The sequence below is a fragment of the Tenrec ecaudatus genome, chromosome 11 (assembly GCF_050624435.1).
Source record: "Tenrec ecaudatus isolate mTenEca1 chromosome 11, mTenEca1.hap1, whole genome shotgun sequence".
In the NCBI taxonomy this organism is placed as follows: domain Eukaryota; kingdom Metazoa; phylum Chordata; class Mammalia; order Afrosoricida; family Tenrecidae; genus Tenrec; species Tenrec ecaudatus.
This window is the reverse complement of record NC_134540.1, coordinates 104,384,001-104,403,815: the sequence shown is the minus strand read 5'-3', so window position 1 is coordinate 104,403,815 and position 19,815 is coordinate 104,384,001. Positions and strand designations below refer to the sequence as shown.

The 19,815-nt window shown below is 39.6% G+C and overlaps 1 protein-coding gene across 1 annotated transcript in view; it reads left to right on the top strand.

The window, feature by feature from the left end:
• Positions 1-19,815, top strand: part of PCCA (propionyl-CoA carboxylase subunit alpha) — a 436,534-nt gene that overhangs the window by 235,264 nt on the left and 181,455 nt on the right. The window contains exon 17 of the mRNA XM_075563454.1: positions 12,119-12,229. Within this exon, the coding sequence (XP_075419569.1) occupies positions 12,119-12,229 (111 nt within the window). The remainder of the gene's footprint in view (positions 1-12,118; positions 12,230-19,815) is intronic.

The following is a 19,815-nucleotide window of genomic DNA, read 5'->3' as shown; positions in this document are numbered from 1 at the left end:
TATACGTTAGTGGTTCTAAAACAACTTTTGTGAATTCTAGGACTGAGGAAATAAGGACGTGTATCATACATAGCAAGAACCACATTTCTCACTGTTAAAAAAGTTGCTGCTGTAGAAATGGATAGTGTTGTTTGAACCTTGTGGTACTGGATTGGAATTGGACCTTTTCAGTTTGTACTCATGTTTTAATTTTCTAACCTATCAGTAAATACATTATTGTGTAGTTGATATCAAACATACAAATATATTGTGGCTTAGTGTTTCTGTATTCTAGAACTTTTAGTTCTAGAACTAATATTAGTAGTATCTAGAACTATTAATATTAACTATCATACTGTGGGGGAGTTGCCTTGTAGCGCGGATACTCCATACAGATGAGCACATCATGCATCCAGACTGAGTCCAACTACCATTTTTTATTGAACTGAACCAGTGTTCCTTGAAGAGATGCCGATTTCAAGGTGCAAATACAAGCTCAGCCTGAAACATTTGGCCCAATCTTGGAAAGCATCAGCAACTAAATAAACAATGCTGTAATAGATTATAGTCCTTAGAAGAATGTAAGAATTCATAAATTTGTATTAATATAAATCCAGAAAACCAAACTCAATGCCATTGAATTGATTCAATCTCACAGCTACCATATACAGGGTTTTTAAGGCTCTAAATCCTTATGGAACCATACAGCCTCATCTTTTTCCCCCCGAGCAGCTGCTGATGGGTTTGAACCACTTACCTTGAGGGTAGCAGCCCAACACTCATCCAGCGGCACCATAGGTAGAGCAGATAAATGAGGGAGATTCACAGCTCTTCCATATAGTAGAATTTTAAGTAATCTAGAAGGAATTCTGAAAGTAGAACAATCACCAGTTGACTGCTGTCAAATTGTTTAGGATAGAAGCAACAGTGGATGCCAAAATTATTAGACAAAAACGAGAAAGCTGTATTTGTATAATTTTAAGTATCTCTACAAGATAATTAATTACAAAGGGAAAAGTACTAGCTTTAAAATAGAGGAAGCTAGCAGGTACTGCTTACTGAAGTTAATAGCATGAGGGTGGGACAAGTCCACATCTGTGCCTATTGATATGGTGCACTGGAAAGAACACAGCATCCTCTGTGTCATATTTTGCCCAATCTCTGAACTGGAATATTATCACGAGGAAACACCAGACAAACCAAACTGAAGGACATGCTACAAAATAAAGGGCTTGCCTTCTTCAAATAATCAAGGTCAAGAAACACAAAAGCAAATCTTTATCTAGCTCAAAGGATGATAATGACATAAGGAATTAAGATGATCTTGGATTGGATCCTGGACCAGACAAACTGTGTTCTTTCATAGTACAGGTCACAGTGAGGGGACTGGTGAAATGTGAATAAAATATGTGTGTTAGATTATGATTCTTTTATTAATGCTGATTTCCTCATTTTGATAGTTATACTGTGTTTACATAAGAAAATTCTCCCCTGTTTTTAGGAAATATATTGATGTATTTGGAAGCAAATTGGCATTGTGTCTCCAACTTATTCTCAATGTTTAAAAAAAACAAAGCCAGTTCACCAGACCCAAGTTAACTTTCCAAGCCATATATATGTATGCCTATGTATATAAATATAAAATATTAAGCAAATAAAATGGGTAAAATTGATAAAATGTTAGTATTTGGGTAACCTAGGACTTTAGTACCTAGTGATGCTTTGTTTTGTTTTTTTCGATTTTCTCTAAGTTCAAAATTTTTCAAAAATAAAAAACTTAATAGGTGTTGTGAAAGTCCTTCATCTCTAGATGCTATACTTTACTCTGTTTTTTAAGGAATAAAAGCCGAGTTGCATTTATGGCTTTTACTCATTTATCACTCATCTGACTAAAGGGTCGGAGTAATTTTTAAAACTTGTTTTTATGAAGGACAAAACAGGAAGAAAAATTTGCTTGTTTGGTAACTGTTAAATTGTTCAAATATGCTTGTGTGTTGTATACACACACACACACAATTTTTTTCCAAAGTAGTAGATTGTGAACTTTTGTTATAATGAAGAAAGTCTAAAGCAAAAAAAATGGAATTTGGTTAGCATTCATTTTTAAGTCCCCATGAAGTAAGCAGTGCCTGCTGGCCTCTGTTTGATCCTGGCAGTGTGTGCAGCGAATGTCTGGCCTGTGTTTTGGAACCAGCAGGTAGTCAGGAGAAAGCTGCTCCTAGGGGTCCTCTCTTCCATGGCCTGGTCATGATTTCACATGCAGATGGGACCTTGTGAACTTTTGCAGGGGTCATCCCATATTCCCAATCTAACACTTCTAGGCATCGTTTTTATGAGCATGTGATTAAGAATACCATTGAAGCTATAAACTAACTCTCAAAGAAAACCTCCACTATCTGCTTAGTGTTTAAACAGGACCTGTGTCAACAGACTTGTCTTTCCTGGGACGTAGAAAAGAAAGTAAACCAAATTCAAGGGTTATTATTTAAGTATGTCAGATAGCTCTTGGTAGACCCATTTCCCATCATTTGATCTTTTGATGTTTTATGTGTAAAATAATTGTCCAATTATTCCCATTTTGACTGTAGAACGAATGTACAGGATAAGTTGAAGCACCTGGATTGTGATTTTCTGCCATTGTTCTGTGGCCATTTAGTCCTTAGGGAGGGGAAGAGAACAACCAAACAATTAATGACTTGGTTTCGCATCATCATGTATGACATTTTATTTAAGGAACCTTGAAATGCCTTTATGTACTTAATTGATTCTTTGAACATCTGTTAGCAAGATAAAAGAAGAGCAGGGAGTTCTTTTGCGATATCATTTGCATAGAATAGCAATCTAAGTAATACAGTCTCCAAACCCACGGGAGCAGTATTCCCCCACCCCCACCCCGACCTACAGTGTCTTTATGAGTTGGAATTGACTCAGTGACAGTGAGTTTGGTTTGGGAATGTCAAGTGACCAACTCATAGGATCTCCATGTAACCAGCTGGCAGTCCTTTGCTTACCCAGTAACGCTGCTTAGGTAAATGCCACATTTTTGCGATAATGTGTTAGCTTTAGTTGGACCACCAGAAATTTATTTCCTCATTTAAATAAACTTAATTACAAAAATTCTTTTTAAAAAAAACATTTTATTAGGGGCTCATACAACTCTTATCACAATCCATACATATACATACATCAATTGTATAAAGCACATCTGTACATTCTTTTCCCTAATCATTTTCTTTTTTTTTCTCCTCTTTTTTTTACATTTTATTAGGGGCTCATACAACTCTTATCACAATTCATACATATACATACATCAATTGTATAAAACACATCTGCATATTCCCTGCCCCAATCATTCTCAAAGCATTTGCTCTCCACTTAAGCCCTTTGCATCAGGTCCTCTTTTTTTTTTTGTAAAAACTCATTCTCTTTAATTGTTGAATATGGGTTAGGTCCTTATTTGCAGAACAAGGATGAGATAATTGTGTGTTTGTTAGGGACATGTTCTGTGATAGATCTTTTTAAAGTCATATATATGATATACTCTTCCATTGAATATATACTATAGAAATAATGATAATATTTGAAGTTTAGATTATTTTTTCTAAATGTTTAGAAGTAGTTTGAATAGACTGAGAATTGGTTTTTATGACTAGTAGAGTAACATCTCTTGAGTGAGGAACAGAGATGCTCAGAATTTTTAGTATGATTTTTATATGATTGCTAATGGTTTAGTGTTACCATCTGTTGCACACATGGTAATTATGAATTAGAATGGACTCCGTGGCATATCATCACACTGTGATTTAATATAAAGAGATGTTTATAAATATTGCCTGGGAGGATGTATTCAAGCACCTAAAGTCGGTTAACTTTTAAGTGAGAAGTCATACTGAAAAGGTATCCTTCCTTCCTCTGTACTTTCTTTTTAAATTGGGGCTCATACAGCTCTTATCATAATACACACATACATCTGTTGTGTCAAGCACATGTGTACATTTGTTGCCATCATCATTTTCTTTTTATTTATTTATTTATTTAGTTTAACAATTTATTGGGGCTGATACAATTCTTTTCACAGTTCATACATATACATACATCAATTGTATAAAGCACATCTGTACAGTCTTTGCCCTAATCATTTTTTTTCTCTTTTCTTCTTTTACATTTTATTAGGGACTCAAACAACTCTTACCACAATCCATACATATACATACATCAATTGTATAAAGCACATCCATACATTCCCTGCCCCAATCATTCTCAAGGCATTTGCTCTCCACTTAAGCCCCTTGCATCAGGTCCTCTTTTTTTTCCCCCCTCCCTGCCCATTCCCCCCTCCCTCATATGCCCTTGGTAATTTATACATCGTTATTTTGTCATATCTTGCCCTATGCGGAGTCTCCCTTCCCCCCTTCTCTGCTGTCCCTCTCCCAGGGAAGAGGTCACATGTGGATCCTTGTAATCAGTTCCCCCTTTCCAACCCACTCACCCTCCACTCTCCCAGCATCATCCCTCACACCCTTGGTCCTGAAGGTATCATCCACCCTGGATTCCCTGTACCTCCAACCCTCATATGTACCAGTGTACAGCCTCTGTCCTATCCAGCCCTGCAAGGTAGAATTCGGATCATGGTAGTTGGGAGGAAGCATCCAGGATCTGGGGGAAAGCTGTGTTCTTCATCGATACTACCTCACACCCTAATTAACCCATCTCCTCTCCTAAACCCCTCTATGAGGGGATCTCCATTGGCTGACACTTGGGCCTTGGGTCTCCACTCTGCACTTCCCCCTTCATTTAATATGATATATATACACATATACACATACATATATACATATACACATATATACACATACATACACACTTATATCTTTTTTTTTTGCATGATGCCTTATACCTGGTCCCTTGGGCACCTCGTGATCGCACTGGCCGGTGGGCTTCTTCCATGTGGGCTTTTTTGCTTCTGAGCTAGATGGCCGCTTGTTCACCTTCAAGCCTTTAAGACCCCAGACACTATCTCTTTTGATAGCCGGGCACCATCAGCTTTCTTCACCACATTTGCTTATGCACCCATTTGTCTTCAGCGATCCTATCATGGCGGTGTGCAGTCAATGATAGCCATCATCATTTTCAAGGCATTTTCTTTCTACTCATTTCCCCCCTCCCCAATCCTCCCTTTCTCACGAACCCCTGATAATTTATAAATTATTATTTTTTCATGTCTTACACTGACCAATGTCTCCCTTCGCCCACTTTTCTGTTTTCCGTCCCCCTGGGAGGGGGTTATATGTAGATCATTGTGTTCTGTTCCCCTTTTCTCCTCCCACCTTCTCCTTCCCTTCCTGGTATCATTACCCTCATTATCAGTCCTGAGGGGATTTTCTGTCCTGGATTCCCTGTGTTTCCAGCTCTTATCTGTACCCATGTACACGCTCTGGTCTAGCTGGATTTCCAAGGTAGAATTGTTATCATGATTGTGCAGGGGTGGGAAGCATTAAAGAGCTAGAGGACAGTTGTATGTTTCCTCGGTGCTACATTGCACCCTCCGCTGTACTTTCATGGGTTGCATTATGTCCCTACCCTCTCCCCCCATATGAATAACCTGACTAGGCTAGGATTCTCAGTGACTGGACCGTTATATAGTAATATAATTTGTCAGGTCCATATTGATGTAATCATCCTCTATGATGTGAACTGGTATCATCCGCCAATTAAAGAGAGTTAGTGCCAAATGAATGCCACATCCCTATGGTAATAAAGCCTCCTAGGTGGCCTGATTCCATATAAGGAGTTTCCCCCGTGTGACTTTTTGTTTTACAGGAGAGAAAAGGAGAGGATAGGAAGCTGGGAGGAGGGTCCTCACTACCACGGGAAAAGAAGAGCCAGGAGTCCTCTCAATAGATAGTGTGTTTAGAATAGCAACATTAGCAATACGTTACAGTCAATGTTGGCAAAAATGTACAGCTATAAAGAGCTAGATAGTCCACATTTTATCTTTGTAGACCATATGGCGTGTTAATAACAGCTCACTGCCATCGACTTGATGCCAACTCATGGTGACCTTATAGGACAGTGTAGAACTACCCATGTAGACTGGAATTCTTCAGGGCAGTCGAAAGCCCTTGCTCTCTCCTGTGGAGTGACTGGTGAATTTATACTGCTGACATTGAATTTGTGTCCCAGTGCATAACCAATGTGCCAACAACGCTCCCCTGTTACTAATAATCTCTTTATAGAATGGAAAGAAATGAGTGTGTTTCAACAAAACTTTATTTATAAAAATAAAGCAGACCAAATTTGGCTTATAGGCCATAATTTGTCTACCCTCCTTTATAGGATGAATGCACTATCTAGATATAAATAGTTGTAAAAGTAGAGCTTTTGTGGAGCTTCATTCTTACAGAACATGAGATTGGAAGTGAGAGGTCAAAGCTGAAGTTTAAGATGCAGGACAATTTTGTTTGATACTTGTTAGCTACTTAATGACTTATGGCCTGTGTTTTTCCTCATATAAAAAGATTATAATGTACCTTAGTAAGTGCGTGCCACTGCATTAAAACCTCTTTTGAACATCGTAATAATTATGCAGAATAGATTTTATTACCATCATTATGAGGAAACTAACAACTTAGGTTAAAGAACTTCCCCCAGAAGAGAGGCAGGTCTGGTAGTTGATCTAGTGTGTCTGGTTTTAGAATCTGTGCTTTGTTTACTTTATATATTTTTCTTCAAAAAGTGAGGATTTATGAGTACAGAAACTGTTTAACTCAAGATTTCCCAAAGTGGGTGATAACCACCTCCCAGATGGCGCTGGAATGATCCTGGGGACACTGCAAATGCAGACACCTACACTTTATCCTGGATAAAAGTTTTTATTTGCCAGAAGGGCATTGAGTAATTTTTTTTCCTGAAAAGGGGGTGGTGTCCATGTAAGTTTGGAAAACCTCTGATCTAACGCTTGCTTTCCCTGGGTTGAAATACCTCCTTATGTCTCCTTTGATTTCTATTTGAAGCTCAATTTGATAAATGTTGACATATCAGTGATGACCTGTGAAATCATAACCATTATTAGCTGTTGAGCCTTTCTATTGCTTCCCAAAGCTTTCTCATCTCTCTGCAGATTGCTCTTCCTCTACAGGTGTACATGCCAACATTTGATCTGCTTTCTGTTGCTCTAGGTTGGTTTATAGTTTATAAAATGTTATATTAATGAATTCAAAGAGTGTGCATTATTTTTGTCTGGCTTATTTTATTCAGTGTAATTTGTTTGTGTTAAATATATATATCACAAAACCTGCTGTTGCAAACAGTTTAAACTGTGCAACTCAGTAAGAATCACCTTCAGCATACTTATTTTGAGGTCCATCCCTGTTGCATCTACTAGTCATTCATTTCTTATCATGGATGAGTAGACTTTCACTATATAGAAAAACCACGTTTTTTATGCCTTCATCTATTGATGGGCATTCAGTTTGTTTCCAGTTTTTGTTTATTGGTAAGAAAGCTACTATGTATAACATCTTTGTGTATACATATGAAGGGGTACCCTCCCCAAAACTTGAAAAATGCTCCACTAGACGGAGCTTTTGTAGTTTGCACTTTTCCCACTGGGTGAGCAACAAACAGCTTGCTCTGAGCTCGTGCATCCAGTGGCTTTGCCTGGGAAGGTTGCGAATTTTTTTCGTAAAAGAAATTTCACTTGAACCTCATTTTTTGTAATGGCAAATTTCAAAGAACAGTTTGGGGCTGGGAAATTTTGTTTCCTGCTCGGGGGAAAAATGCTGCAGAAACTGATGTGATGTTGATCGCAGAATACAAGGACAGTGTTATGGGAAAAACTCAAATGTACGAGTGGTTTTCTTGTTTGAAAAAAGGTGAAATGTCGATTGATGTCTGTCAACTTCCCAAACGGATGAAAATGTCAGCGTTTGTGCACTTGTGCTTGAAGATCTATGGCGCACCAGCGAAGAGATGGGGAAGTTATCTGGACTATCTTGGAACTTGGCTCAGAGAATTTTAACTTGGTTCAGAGATTTGGGAATGAGAAGGGTCACTGAGAAATTTGTGCCTCGGGTTCTGACTGACCAGCAAAAAGAGTATTGAGTGGAAACACGTTATTCTTACAACCGTGAAAACAAACACCAATCAAGCCAGTGGAAGATGCCATTGTCTCCTCACCAAGAAAAGCTCGTCAATTGAAATCCAAGATCAAGATGATTCTCATTTGTTTTGATGTGAGGGGGATAGTGCATTGGGAGTTTGTACCACCAGGTCAGACTGTTAGTCAAGTTTTCTATTTAGAGGTTCTAACAAGATTGCATAACAGTGTGTGCCCAAAAAAGCCTGATTTGTGGCTGACTGGAGCTTGGTTTTGCCACCATGACAATGCACCAGCTCATGTAGCCATCTCACTGCACCAGTTTTGGGCAAAAACAGCATGTCTCTCTTGCCCCACACACCTTACTCACCTGACTTTGCTCTTTGCAACTTCTTTTTTTCTTTCCACGAATGAAGAGGGACATGAAAACACAGTGATTTGAGGACGTAGAAGTGAAGAAGGAAAAAAACAAACAAAAACGAGGTGCTGTCAACTATCCAAACATATGAGTTTGAAAAATGTTTCCAAGAATGGAATCATAGATTTTACACATGTATTCAGTGTAATGGAGAGTACTTTGAAGGTTGTATTGTAAAAAAATTAAATACATAGCTTGGCGGGGGTGGGGGTGGATTCTGGGTTTTGGGGGGTACCCATTCATATGTTTTTATTTAATTTGGGTAGATACTTAAGAGTGAAATTACTTGGTCAAATAACAAGTCTTAATTTTAAAGAAACTGCCAAACTCTTTTGAGTGATTGTACCATTTTATGTTTCCACCATAGTTTATAACAACTTCTATTGTTCCACATCTTCATCATCATTTGATATAAGCAGTCCTTTTACGTTTAACCACTTAAATTGCCGAGTAAGAATCTTATTGTATTTCGCTGATAAATTACTACAAGAGGTGGAGTTTATATATATATATATATATATATATATTATATATATATAAAATGTAGGAGGCTAAAAGAGCACATTTGAGGTACTGGCTCTACAGGAAAGCTCTTCCCGTCTGCTCCAGGAAAATCCTTGTTTCGCTTCTGTAGCCAGCCATTCTGGGAGTTCCTGAGCTTTGGATCTGCCTGTTCCCTTGATGTTCATGTGGTGTTGGTTTTCCTGCCCTACCTGTCTTCTGAGCCTAATCTGACCTTTTCTATCTCAAACGTAATTGGTTTAAGACACCCCGTATGTGGATATACCTTATTAAAACAACAGGAACTCTTTCCAAATGGTATTGTATCCACAGGTATATGGTGTAAGATTCATAAAGCATCGTTTGGGGACCCACAATGCAACCAAAATAATATCGAGCATCTTTTCATATGCTTACTTTGTCTTCATTTTTAAAATGCATGTTCAAATATTTTGCCCTTTTGTTGGCTTGCAAGTGTTCTTTATTTTGTTTAGTTTTAAAAATAATTTTATGGGGGGCTCTTACAGCTGATAACATTCCATACATCAATTGTATGAAGCATATTTGTATATATATGGCCATCATCATTTTCTAAACATTTACTTTCTATTTGAGCCCTTGGTGTCAGCTTCTCTTTTTCCCTCCCTCCCTCCCTCCCTCCCTCCCTCCCTCCCTCATGACCCCTTGATACATTATAAATTATTTTTGTTTCCATATCTTACACCAACCACTCTCTCCCTCAACCATATTTTTATTGTATGCCCCCCTGACGGGGTGGTGTTAATGCATCAATCATTGGGGTCAGTTCGTTCTTCCTCCCCTATACCTCCTCCATCCCCCTCCCCTCCTGGCATTGCTCTCCCATTTCTGTCCCTGTGGGGTTTATCTGTACCAGTGCACATGCTCCAGTCTAGCCAGAACTGAAAGGCAGGACTGGGGTCTTGATAGTGGGGGTGAGGAAGCCTCAAAGAGTCATAAGAATATTGTGTGTTTCATCAGTGTTGTACTACACTCTGGATGACTCGTCCCTTCCTTGTGACCCTTCTGGGAGGGGATGTCCTATTGTATACAGATGGGTTTTGGGTCTCTACTCCAACCACCTCTTCACAACAATATGTCTTTTTGTTTTGAGTCTTCTGATACCTGATCCTGTCCATACCTCAGGATCACACAGGCTGGTGTACTTCTTCCATGTGGGCTTGTTGCTTCTGTGCTAGATGGCTGCTTGTTTAACTTCAGTCCTTTAAGACCCCAGATGTTATATCTTGATAGCTGGACACCATCAGTTTTCTTCACCACATTTGCTTGTGCACCCATTTTGTGTTCAGGGTCAGCATCCTACAATACCAGGTTGTTAGAACAAAGTGTTCGTGCGTTGAGGGAGGGCTTGAGCAGAGGCCCAAAGTCTGTTCACTTCTTCAATATATTGCCATATAAATATATGTACATAGGCCAATACCTCTATTTTAATGAATTAATATATTTACATAAGTGTGCACCTATGTTTAGACCTCTATCCATAGTTTTGCTTCCTAGATCTTCCCTCTGTTTTCTTTTACCTGACTCCTGCCCACCATCACACTCACCCTTCTTCTGCCTCTTAGTAATTCCTCTCATCTAGATTACTGTTGCTCCAACACCACCGGCATCTCCGCGTCCTCATTGTTTGCAAGTGTTCTTTTTAGGAAGAACTTTAAAAAACTGAGTGGAAAATGAATCTTTAAAAATGGAGATTTTCCCACAAACCTTTTGAAGCTCCTTCAATATGTTGTGTGTTTTTTTTCATTCTCAATCTCTATATTCAGAGGTTCTATAATTCATCTCAGTAGCCACATAGAACCTCACAGACATTGCTGATGATAATGGGGTTTATTTTGGATATTAACAGATTACAATGCAGGTGAGAAATGCTAGGATACTGTTATTTAGTCAGATATGTTACAAAGTTCTTCCAGGGCTGCTGATAAATGCCTAAAGTGTGTGCCACTCCGCTGTCTACCTCAACCTGCAGGCCTTCAACTCAATCTCCAGGGGCCTTCAACCACGCTCTCCAATGAAGTGCCCAGAGGCACGCCCCTCCAGTAAGCCTCCACCTGAAGGCTCTCAACTCTACCTCTGTAGGATAGGTAGGGCAACTTCCTCAATTAAGTTCCCAGAGGAATCTTCCTCCAGAAACTGCGTTCTTGCCCCAGCTTCTTTACTTGCTCTGTGGGTAGGAAGTCTACCACTGTGACTCATGCTCCGGTTCCTGGTTCTGTTGCTCCTTTGCCACTCCTCAGGGGGAAACAGCAGTTCTCTAGGATCAAGAAAGTCCTCTGTGCCGGGATCTTGGGTCCAGAGGACACATTCCACTCCTGGCTCTTGCTGGTAGTGAGACCCTCCTCTTGCTTCTCAGTGTGTTAATTTTATACTTAGTAGGACGTAATCATAATACAGCCTATTAACAAGCAATCACAGGTGAATCCTGCCACAGTCTTGCCCCACCTTCTCTCACCCAGCCCCCTGCAGGGAAAGGTGGTATCTGGCTAGAAGAGCCGCGTGAAGCATCTGCTGCCCTGTCATTCCAGGTGGAGGTTACTAGTCCACCACACATGGTTTGTTTTCTCTCAGTCTTTGACTTGCCATTTCATTGTCCTACCTATATCCTTTGAGGAGAAGTTTTCCGTTTTGATGAGGAATATTTAATGATTCCTGGTGTTTAAGTACCACCTAAAGATCTACTGCCCATCCTACCCATGGTCATAGAACTTTTTCTTCTACATATGTCTTTAGAAGTGTTACAGTTTTAGGCTTTACATTGACTTTTCTTCTGATCCATTGCAATTTGTGTGTGTGGGAAGTAGGTTTGAGGCTCAGTTCCCCTCAGTGGGTATCCAGTTGTTCTACCAAAAGGCATTTATTACCCCTATTCAACTGCCAGGAAAAACTTCAGCTGTTCAAGTTTGTATTTAATGACTCAGTGCTACTGGAATTTCAGATATTGTATTATTTGACTAGGGAGTTAAATCATATTGCATGTTTTTTTCTAGATTATAGAATATTTATTATGAAGCTCCATATTATAAGAATTGGATTTTTAATTTACTCGTTCTCCAACTGACCAGACACCATTTTCTTTTTAGGTGTTACACATAATATTTCTTTACTTCGAGAGGTGATAATCCACTCACGCTTCATACAAGGGGACATCAACACTAAATTTCTTTCCGAAGTATATCCTGATGGCTTTAAAGGTTTGTGCATATTGACAGTATTTTATTGTATTAAATTATTTGCACACTTTATCATAGGAGTGAAATTGTATTTATGTATATGTATATTTATATGTGTAACATATAAGGAAATTTAAGTCTTTGACCTGAATTTTATTTATGAGTAGAGTTAAGATATTGTTGATTATTGATGTTGATAACCTTGAATATTTCATTTCAGACAAAGGAAAAGTAGAAAATTGTCAACGGGATAGGTTGAAGAGATGGGAGTAGCTTTGCTCTCACATAGAGGGCATTGGAACGTGAACGAATGTAGACATAACTAACTCTCACAGTCATTGAGTTCATGTTGAAAGAGTAGAATTGCCCCTGTGAATTTATGGGAGTAGAAAACCCTATCCTTCTCCCTTGGAGAGACTGATGGTTTCGAACTACTGATCTTGGGAATCACAGCCCTACTCATATCCCCTAAGCCACCGAGGTTCCTAATGCAGATGCAGTTAGGTTAAATTTTAACACTTTTTTATTCTCCCTTTGACCCATTTTACAGTTGTTCCAGTTTTTATTACTTTCTGCTTTCTTTTCTATTGGGTTTTTCTCAGTTTCATTTTGTTAATATTTTTCTTTATATGAGATCCGGGATAGGTAAATTTATAGAGACAGAAACTGGATTCAGAGTTTCTTAGGGTTATGGCAGGGGGAGACTGTGTGTGTGTGTGTGGTGTGTGTGTGTGTGGTGTGTGTGTGGTGTGTGTGTGGTGTGTGTGGTGTGTGTGTGTGGTGTGTATGTGTGGTGTGTGGTGTGTGTGTGGTGTGTGTGTGTGGTGTGTGTGTGTGGTGTGTGTGTGTGGTGTGGTATGTGTGTGTGTGTGGTGTGTGGTGTGTGTGTGTGGTGTGGTATGTGTGGTGTGGTGTGTGTGTGTGTGTATGTGGTGTGGTATGTGTGGTGTGGTTGTGTGTGTGTGTGGTGTGTGTGGTGTGTGTGTGTGTGGAGGGGATGAGGAGATAACTATAATGAGCACAAGGAAGGGGAAAATATTCCAAAATTGTGAGGATGATTGCACAACTATTTATTATGCTTAAATGATTACATTGAAAGATAAGTGAATTAGAGGTTAATAAAACAGACTTTTTTAAAAAAAGAGAGATGGGTTGAGACAGTTGCTATAATAATGCTCGATAGAGTAATGGATGTGAAAGTGATGCAGGAGCAGGCAGTGTTTTGGTGTCTAACATGTAAGGATAGAAGACAAACATGTGCATAAGCAAATGTAGTGAAGAAAGCTGATGGTGCCAGGCTATCGAAAGATACAGTGTCTGCGGTCTTAAAGGCTTGAAGGTGAACAAGCGGCCATCTAGCTCAGAAGCAACAAAGCACACCAGCCTGTGTGACCATGAGCTGTTGAAGGGAGCAGGTATCAAGCATCAAAAAACAAAAAATCATATCATTGTAAATGTGGGTAAGTGCAGAGTGGAGACTCAAAGCCCATCGGTAGGCAACTGGACACTCCCTTACTGAAGGGTTGTGGGGAGGAGATGAGCCAGTCAGGGTGCAGGGTAGCAATGATGAAACATAACTTTCCTCAAGTTCTTAAATGCTTCTTCCCCCCACTATCATGATCCCAATTCTACCTTACAAATCTGACTAGACCAGAAGATATACATTGGTACAGATAGCAACTGGAAACACAGGGAATCCAGGACAGATGACTCCTTCAGGACAAGTGGTGAGAGTGGCGATGCCTGGAGGGTGGAGAGAATGTGGGGTGGAAAGGGGAAATTGATTACAAGAATCTACAAATAGCCTCCTCCCTGGGGGAGGGACAGCAGAGAAGAAGGAAGAGGGAGACTTTGGACAGTGCAACATATATTAATTTATGAATGATGAAGGGTTCATGAGAGAGGGGGAAGTGGGAAGGGAGCGGGAAAAATGAGCTGATATTAAGGGCTCAAGTGGAAGGCAAATGTTTTGAGAATGATGATGGCAATAGATGTACATATGTGCTTGACACAATTGATGAATGAATGGATTGTGGTAAGAATTGTATGAGCCCCCAATAAAGTGATTTAAAGAAAATTTTAAAAAACCATGTAAGGATAGAGTTTGGGTCTGCTGTACATAGGGGCAGAACTGACTCAGCAGAACCTAGAAACACCAAGAATAGGGATGTCATGAATCTGATAGTCTGTTGTTTTTTTTTGAGTGAGGAATTCAACCAGATGGAATATTCCCAAATTTCATTTGTTTGGGGCAATGGATTTGGACAGAATATTACCCTATCTGTTTTTCTGATTTCTGAAAGTCCATTCAGATTTGTATCCCTACTGATATCAATAGATGCAGGAACTATTCGGAAGCCCATAGACACAGTCCTGCTCTGTCTTATTAGGTTGATATGAGTGAGTATTAACTCAATGAGTTTGAGGTTTTAGAAGTTCCTTTCATTATAGGCACAATAGCTCATGAAAAATTGCTATTTAAAAAAAAACAACTCAGAAAACTAGATGTTCCCCCATCAATGAAAATGATAATGGCTAAGGAAGGGCTGCTTTTAATTTTGAAAAATGACGCTTTGGACAGAGGAAAGAATGTAATGCGAAATGCCACCCTGATTTGGATCCTTGGTACCTGTGGTTTTAGTTGCCATGAGTCATGTGGGCTCATGGGGACTCCAGTGTCCAGAGGGGTTTCAAGGCAGTGGCTCTGCAGAAGCAGGTCTGCAAGTCTGCCCTCCAAAGCACTGGTTGGTGGGTTACCTTCGATAGGAGTCAAAAACTGAGCCATACTACCTAGGGACTCTATTTTATGAATGTTGGTCTCAGGTGCCATTGAATCAGTTCCATTCACAGCGACCATACATGGTTTCCCTATGGCCTATTAAAGAGGACAGATTAGAACGCTCTCCCAAACTCGAGTGTTAAGAGAGTTTTATCACTGGTTCCCAGGGAAATGAAGAATGTCTTCAATTTTCTCTCTAAAATGAAACCTAATGAAATATCAAGTTCTTTGTTGCGCATTTTTGGATTACTAAAACTATGAAATAAAATTCTGTCTTAATGTGATTGAAATTATATATATATATATATATATATATATTTTCTACAGCTCTTTAAAAAGATCATTTTACTGGGGTCTCTTACAGCTCTTATAACAATCCATACACCAATTGTGTCACTCACATTTGTGCATCTGTTGCCATCATTTTCAAAGCATTGTCTTTCTAATTGAGCCCTTGGTATCAGCTCCTATTTTCCCCTCCCTCTCCCACCCTTGTAAAACCTTGATGAATTATAAATTATTGTTATTTTCATATCATAGCATCTGCTGTATCCTTTCACCATGTTTCCGGTGTTCATTCCCCAGGGAGGGGTGGTTATACTTGGATCATTGCGATCAGTTCCCACTTTCTCCCCCTTCTCCCCCATCTTCCCCTACCCTCGTGGTATCTCTACTCCCATTACTCTTACTGAGGGCCTTATCTGTCCTGGATTCCTTGTATTGAGGGCTCTTATCTATACCAATGTACATGTGCTGGTCTAGATGGATTTCTAATGTAAAAATGGGGTCATGATAGTGTGGGGGGGGGTGAGGGTGGACACATTAAAGAACCAGAACAGTGGTTCTCAACCTTCCTAATGCCCTGACCCTTTCCAACCATAACATTATTTTTGTTGCTACTTCATAACTGTAATTTTGCTACGGTTATGAACCGGGCAACCCTTGTGAAAGGGTCGTTCAACCCCCAAAGGGGTCAAGACCCACTGTTTGAGAACCGCTCAACTAGAGGAATGTTTTTGGTGCTATACTGCACCCTGGCTGACTTGTTCCTTCCTTGTGACTCTTCTGTGATGGGATGTTCACTTGTCTACAGATAGGCTTTGGGTCTCCGCTCCAAACCCCCTCGTTCACATTGATATGATTCTTTTTTGTGTGTGGCTCTTCTGATACCTGATCCTGTTGACACCTCATGATCGCACATGTTGGTGTGCTTCTTCCTTGTGGGCTTTGTTGCTTCCCTCCTAGATGGCTGCTTATTTAACTTCAAACCTTTAAGACCTCAAATGCCATATTGTCTAATAGCCAGGGAAACATTAGCTGTCTTCACCACATTTACTTATGCACCCATTTTGTCTTCAGCAATCATGTCCAGAAGGTGAGCATCACAGAATGCCAGGTTATTAGAACAGCGTTCTTGTGTTGAGGGAGAGCTTGAGTAGAGGTCCAATGTCCGACTTCTACCTTGACAGTAAACATAAATATATGTTCATAGACCTATACCGCTATTGTTATATATTAATATATTTACATATACTTATGCATATATATACCTCTATAAATTTCTTTTGCCTTCTAATTCTTTCCTCTATTTCTTTTTACTTTCCTCTTGACCTTCTATCCTGTTCGACCATCATTTGGCTCTCCATAATTCCTCTTAATTATATGGCACACCAGGCATTCTATCCCCTTATCAGCATCAATTTTAGATCTCGTGTTGTTTCCTTGTCCCTGAGTTTGTTGGCTCCCTTCTTCCTTTCCCCCACCTCCCCCTCACCCCAGGCCCCTCAGAACTCTTGGTCCAATTGTTTTCTCCTTGGAATTGAATATCCTGTCTATCTTGTATAGACATAGAAAAAAAGAGAGAGAGGGAAGAAAAAGGAAAGGAGAAAACCCAACCACCTATAAATAATTCCAGACCTGTCTGCTGACCCTTATGAATGTTTTCCAATCAGGTCTGATGAGGTACCAAGTCCTGCACACTAGTCAGAAATCTATTTTCAGGATTCCTTAGAAACTTTATTGCTTTGCTCCCCTCGCTGATTTGTGGCTCTCCCTTCATGTTTCACCCTTGGAGGGGGCCGGGGGGCAGGTGGTAGACAGGGCACAATTCCCACACTGTGTCTCCAGTGCTGTCCCCTGTAGTGCTGTGGGTCAGTGTGGGCACATTGTATTTCGTGGTGGGGCCAGCCTTACAGTTCTCTCTGTGCATTTACTGCTCCATGCAGGAATGTGGTCCTGCAGTTCTCCCTCCCTCCCTCCCTCCTTCTCTCTCTCTTAGTTTGTTCCAGTGTGGTCTGAGCAGACCTGCCACCTTCCCAGGCTGTCTTCTCTGCTGTCCTCTGTAGTGCATTTTTCTGGAGAGGGGTGAAATTTTATGTTTATGTGATTATTTCACTAATATCTCTTGATTTCATGAAGCCAAAAAATAAGTAGATTGTTGAATTTTATTCTGAGTCTCTAAAAACTTAGTAGATACAAAGTAATTATTTGTTATTATTAACAAAAATTTTGTAGTATTTATGAAAGGGATTACTTGGAATATTTAAAATTATGTATGATACATGAGGAGGTAACCCCTAAAATAAAAAGTGGGATTATTTTTTCAAAGCTTTGTATTTAAATTTTTTTACAAAACAATATTATCACCATCACAGTACTCTGCATTACACTGAATACATTTGTCAAATCCGCGATTCCATTCTTGAAAACATTTTTCAAACTCATCTGCTACGATGGCTGACAGCACTTTCCTTGTTTTTTCCTTCACCTCTTCTTTATCATCAAATTTCTGTCCTTTCATGTGCTTCTTCATTTGAGGAAGCAAAAAGAAATTGTGTGGATTGGGGTCAGGTGAGTCAGGTGTGTGGGCAATAGAGGCATGCTGATTTTGCCAAAAACTGTCTCACTGAGATGACTGTGTGAGCAGGTGCGTTGTTGTGGTGACAAAACCCTGTCTGCCACAATCAGACCTTTTTTTGTCGCACACTGTTACACATCTTTTCAGAACCTCTAAATAGGAAGCTTGATTAACAGTCTGACACTGTGGAATGAACTCCAAATGCACTATAAGTTGACATTTTCAATTGTTCAGGAAGTTGACAGACATCCAGAATGAGGTTTGTCATCAATAGATATTTCACCTTTTTGAAATGAGAAAACCACTCCTACACTTGTTTTTTCCCCCCATTGTGCTGTCCTTGTCAAACTGTGTTCAACATCACAACAGTTTCTGCGGCATTTTTCCAAAGCAATAAACAGAATTTCACAGCTGCACGCTGTTCTCTTAAATCAGCCATCACAAAAAAATGAGATTGGAGCAACAGTGTTTTTACGGAAAAAAAAAAATTCACTGTGATCAGAGAGAACCTTACCATGGGATGCCACTGGGTGCACTGAGAGCGAGTGCTTGATGCTTGCCTAGTGGGAAAAATGTGTACTACGAAAGCTCTGCCCAGCAGAGCTTTTTCCCTGTGTGTGTGTGTGTGTGTGTGTATGTGTGTGTGTGTGTGTGTGTGTGTGTGTGTGTACCCCCCTGTACCTAGGTAACAAATTTACTCTATTTTTGACCTAATATTTTGGCCTTTTAAAAGTTTTTATTAAAAGATGAAATTGTAAAATGGACTCTTGGAATAGCCATGTGATTTTACTTTAGCTTTGCTTATGCTACTGTGAGGATAGTACAACATGAACTAGTAGGCAAATGGAGAAAACAACTGTGAAGCACTTCAGAGAGCCTTTTGTTTCAGTGTATGTATGTGTGGTATTTCATATGCATACACATTTATATATGTGTGTATAATCAAGTACATAAAAACACATACATGCGCCTGTATGTATGTATGTATGGGCATATCGTTTAAAAAATCACATAGGAAATGTGGCATTTAGAATTCTTGGGGTAATTATGTGAAACACATTCAGTGGCAATAGAAATATTACCAAGTTTTCTGCTTTAAATGCCAAATTCCTACTTTAAACTCAGAAATTTACTTAAAAATTGTGCACTACGGTTTCCTATGATAGATTTAATATATTAAGTTTTTGGTAGGTAAGTAGTCAGCATGTACATGAACATTTAGTTTTATGCTTATACTAGATAGGATGAACATGATTTATTTTTTATTGCCATAAATTATTAGCAGGACCTTCATTTCATAGCAAGTCTTGAAGGATTGGTCAGGCCAGGTGTTGAGTAAAATAGTAAAGGCAGGCATTGACCCAAGAGTTTTTAATACTGGTGCCAGCACTCTTTTAGCAGTGTCAGGATTCAGATTCATCAATCATAAAAGTTTTCATTCAGGGTAATGTGATGCGTTCTCATGTTGCTTATAAAGACTTTAAATTTACATACCTATACTTGCCATTCTGAATGTCTAACCCACCGATTCTCAACCTGCGGTCACGACCCCTTTGAGCGTTAAACGACCCTTTCACAGAAGTCACCCTATTCATAACACTAGCAAAATTACAGTTAAGTAGCCACACAAAGTAATGTTATGGTTGGGGGTCAGCACAACAGGAGGAAGTGTGTGACAGGGTCGCGGCGTCAGGAAGGTGGAGAGCCACTGCTCTAGCCTTGGTTTAGCCCCCTGTGCTGCTTTTCTGCCAGTTTTTCTTTTCTGAATGGCTGTTCTTTCCTGTTCTTTGTCTCCAGCTTATTCTTTTTCTGTTTTCTCATTTTCCCCAGAGCTAATCCTAGATACATTAAACTGAATCATCTTTTGCTGCTGATATATGTGCCTGAAAGAGGCAGCAGGAAGTGGCAACTGAAGTTAATCCAGGATCTTCTCCATATGTTTGAGGCCAGGTCATTTTGCCCCTTTGGGAT